The 3,752-nt window shown below is 48.7% G+C and overlaps 1 protein-coding gene across 1 annotated transcript in view; it reads right to left on the bottom strand.

Annotated features, from left to right (window-relative positions):
- Nucleotides 1–1,458: 1,458 nt before the first annotated feature.
- LOC108287820 overlaps nucleotides 1,459–3,752 on the bottom strand; it is an 8,691-nt gene continuing 6,397 nt past the window's right edge. Inside the window, exon 4 of the mRNA XM_017506407.2 lies at nucleotides 1,459–3,191. Within this exon, the coding sequence (XP_017361896.1) occupies nucleotides 2,454–3,191 (738 nt within the window). The 3' untranslated portion in view covers nucleotides 1,459–2,453. The remainder of the gene's footprint in view (nucleotides 3,192–3,752) is intronic.

Here is a 3,752-nt window from a genome sequence, read left to right as displayed (position 1 = left end):
TTTTTGAGACAGAGTCTGGCTCTGTTGCCCAGGCTGGAGTACAGTGGCACAATCTTGGCTGATTGCAACCTCTGCCCCCGCCAGGTTCAAGTGATTCTCCTGCCTCAGACTCTCTAGTAGCTGGGATTACAGGTGCCCGCCACCACGCCTGACTAATTTTTGTAATTTTAGTAGAGACGGGATTTCACCATGTTGGCCAGACTGGTCTGGAACTCCTGACCTCAAGTGATCCGCCTGCCTCAGCTTCCCAATGTGCTGGGATTGCAGGCTGAAAATAAGCTTCTTTTTAATAAGTTTAAAGACATTCTTTTCTGCAACAGCATCTCCTTAGAGTGTGCTCGTTTTTCTCTTGGCTTTTTATTTCCTAATTAGCTGATATTATCTTCTGTTTTTTTAATGTAACAAATTAACCCTTTATCTATTTTAGATTGAAAAGAACTTTTCTTTTTCATATGACTGTTAAAGGGTCTTCGCCTTGTGAAGATACTTTTCCCCTATGTTTTGTGGTTTAGCAATACCACATATTGCATAATCCACATTTCCTCAATTGATGTGAAATGCCATCTTTATCATATATAGTATATTCCCTTTATACTTGACGGTTTCTGCCCTTTCTATTTAATTTCTCTACTTCATCTCCTTATTGAGTCACCTGTATCACACCACTGAAGTGGTATAGTATAGTTGACAAGTTTTTTTTTGTTTGTTTGTTTTTTTTGGTTTTTTTTTTTTTTGAGACAGAGTCTCACTCTTGTTGCCCAGGCTGGAGTGCAATGGTGCGATCTCAGCTCACTGAAACCTCTGCCTCCCAGGTTCAAGCGATTATCCTGCCTTAGCCTCTCAAGTAGCTAGGATTACAGGCATGTACCACCATGCCCAGCTAATTTTGTATTTTTAGTAGAGACAAGGTTTCTCCATGTTGGTCAGGCTGGTCTCGAACTCCTGACCTCAGGTGATCTGCCCGCCTCAGCCTCCCAAAGGGATGGGATTACAGGGGTAAGCCACGATGCCCTGACCACAAAATAACTATTTTAATTATTACAATGAGATAGGACTTATTAAAAAGTATCAAATACTTTTTATTAGCTTAGCATGCCTGAGGGAGTAGGAAACCTCCCTCATATAGAAGTGTTGAAAGTAGTAGGTATGCCAGGTATGGTGGCTCACACCTGTAATCCCAGCACTTTGAGAGATCAAGGGGGGGTGAATCACTTGAAGTCAGGAATTCGAGACCAGCCTGGGCAATATGGTGAAACCCCATCTCTACCAAAAATACAAAAATTAGTCAGGCATGGTGGCAGGCACCTGTAATCCCAGCTACTTGGGAAGCTGAGGCAAGAAAATCGCTTGAACTCTGGAGGCAGAGGTTGCATTGAGCAGAGATGCCACCGCACTCCAGCCTGGGTGAAAGCAAGGCTGCGTCTCAAAACAAACAAACAACAACAACAACAACAAAAGTGGTAGTTATGGTAAAATTGGGTTTTTTTTCTTAATTTTTTTTCCTGCATGTCCCTAATGGAACGCTATTCTTTTCAACATATTGGTTTTAGTTAATATGGTTTTTCCAGGTAATGAATCTTAGCATCTGGGAATTATGAAAATTACCTCTTCCCCTCATACTGTTACCACTATTTTATTTGGTAAATTGCTACTTAGTTACAATTTTGGAGGCAGGCTTGATGGCTACTATTCAGATAATCAAATCTTACATAACCAACTAGCCATGGTCATAATAGAGTTCCTCAATCATTCAAATATTTAGGTTGCCAAGGACACAAAACCATCAGGTAGGTTACAAACACATGCAGAGTCACAGTCAAACATCATTCAGAGAACCACCAACCTACAGGCCCCACTTGTCCATTCACAACCTCAGACAGCAGCTAACACGATTCTAGGCAAAGTCACAATCACATTCACAAATCACTTTCAATTCTCCACACGAATAGACAGTCTCAAATGCGACTCACACCTAATCTAAAAATAGACACATGCAGAGGAAACCTTGCGCAGCAACACGACTCCGTCCACTTTTCACACGCAATCGGCCGCAACATCCCAAGGAGGCAAACACCTAAAATGCAGCAGGTTGGGCGCCGCAGGCCACCCCCATTCGGCGCGCGCGCACACGCAGCGCCCGCTCTGCGCGGGAACCCGCCGCCAGCGACGGCGCTTCCGCGGGGTCAGAATGCGCAAAATCCCCCTTAGCGGAGCTCGCTCCGGGTCACCCTCAAGGTCACGCCCACGGACCACGCCCGAGGCCCGGCTAGTACAGATCGCAGCGTCTGGATACCGCGGTCCCGGTTCCCTCCTCAGAATTACCGGGTCCAGCTCGGACTCTTGGTTACCTCCCTGGCCTCCCCACCTGGTTCCGCGTCCTCAGACAGCTCTTCCGGATCGGAGCTCCTAGTGCCCTCCTCGGCCTCCTCAGCACCCCTGGCACCCACCAAGCCTCACCCCCGGCCCAGGGTTAGTCGTCTGCGCCTGCGCACTCGCGCGTGGGCCTGAGTTCCCAGGAGTCTTCGGGGCGGGTAGTTAAGCGCCGAGCGGTGCCTGCCACTGCGCTCTCCCCCGTTTGCACCCACGGCGGCACTATTCCGGTTGAGACTACACTTCTCCGAGGACCCGGCTCCCTTTTCCGTTGACCTGGCAGTCGTTTTCCGTGTGGTGAGTTGAGGTGACCCGGTCTGGATGCGAGAGGAGCTCACGGCAGGGGACCCGGGTTCCTGGGACGCGGATGGGGCTTGTGGAGGCAGAAGCCCCAGGGCTGTGTGCAGGTCACCTGCTGGGGAGGAGGAGTGTGTGATTGTGTTTGTGTGTGCGTTTCTGTAGCTGCGTTCGTGTGTGGTGTGATTGTGAGTGGGCGCGCCTGTGACGGGCCAGGGGTGTTTGCACACGGGGGAGGCCCTGGACAGTCCCCGATTGGGCCCGCCCGACCGAGTGGGGGCGGGGCCGTTAGTGTGACGGAGCTGAACGGTGACTGTGAATGTGTCATGCTGTGACCAGTGATCCTGTGGCAGTGCTGTTGTGACCCACTGGAGACTGTGATCAAAACTGGCCCGGTGCAGCTTTTGTAGAGTTTGATTGCTGCAGTTCTGGAGCTCAGGAATACGTGGACAAGATCCCCGGGTGTCTTGATCTGTGTCTATGGAAGACTCCGAGACCTTCTGTCTAAAGCATGGCCTCTGTTGCTTTCATAATGTATAATACACAGTGGCATGCAGCCTCGCCAACCCCTGGGGCCAATTTTAAGTTAAAGTGGTTTCTTGGAGTTTGTTGTACTGGGATTTCTCTCATTGCCTCAGTCATTTCACCTTATAACCACATTGCAGTGTGCAGTCAAATGGTGATCGAAGGGGAAGTTGGATGTTAGATCCAGAATGAAGGTTCCAACTGATAAAGCACAGCCTTGTGTTTCATACAGACAAGGCTGTGTTCTAATATGCACAGCCTTGTGTTTGATATTGAGATGTTAGAGCTGGAATTGCTCAAAAAGTTTTGCTCCCAAGGCAGGGTTCTGGGAAGATATGATATTGAGGACGCAAGACTAGGATTTCTTCCTCTAAAGCTTCCCCCTCACCTTTTTATTTTGAGACAGAGTTTTGCCCTTGTTGACCAGGCTGGAGTGCAATGGTGCGATCTCGGCTCACTGCAACCTGATTCTCAGGTTCAAGCAATTCTCCTGCCTCAGCCTCCCCAGTAGCTGGGATTACAGGTGCCTGCCACCATGCCTGGCTATTTTTTTTTTTTTT

Source organism: Cebus imitator, unplaced genomic scaffold (assembly GCF_001604975.1).
Source record: "Cebus imitator isolate Cc_AM_T3 unplaced genomic scaffold, Cebus_imitator-1.0 Scaffold356, whole genome shotgun sequence".
Taxonomy (NCBI): Eukaryota; Metazoa; Chordata; class Mammalia; order Primates; family Cebidae; genus Cebus; species Cebus imitator.
The sequence above is the reverse complement of the archived record's forward strand: the minus strand, read 5'-3'. Positions and strand labels throughout refer to the sequence as shown.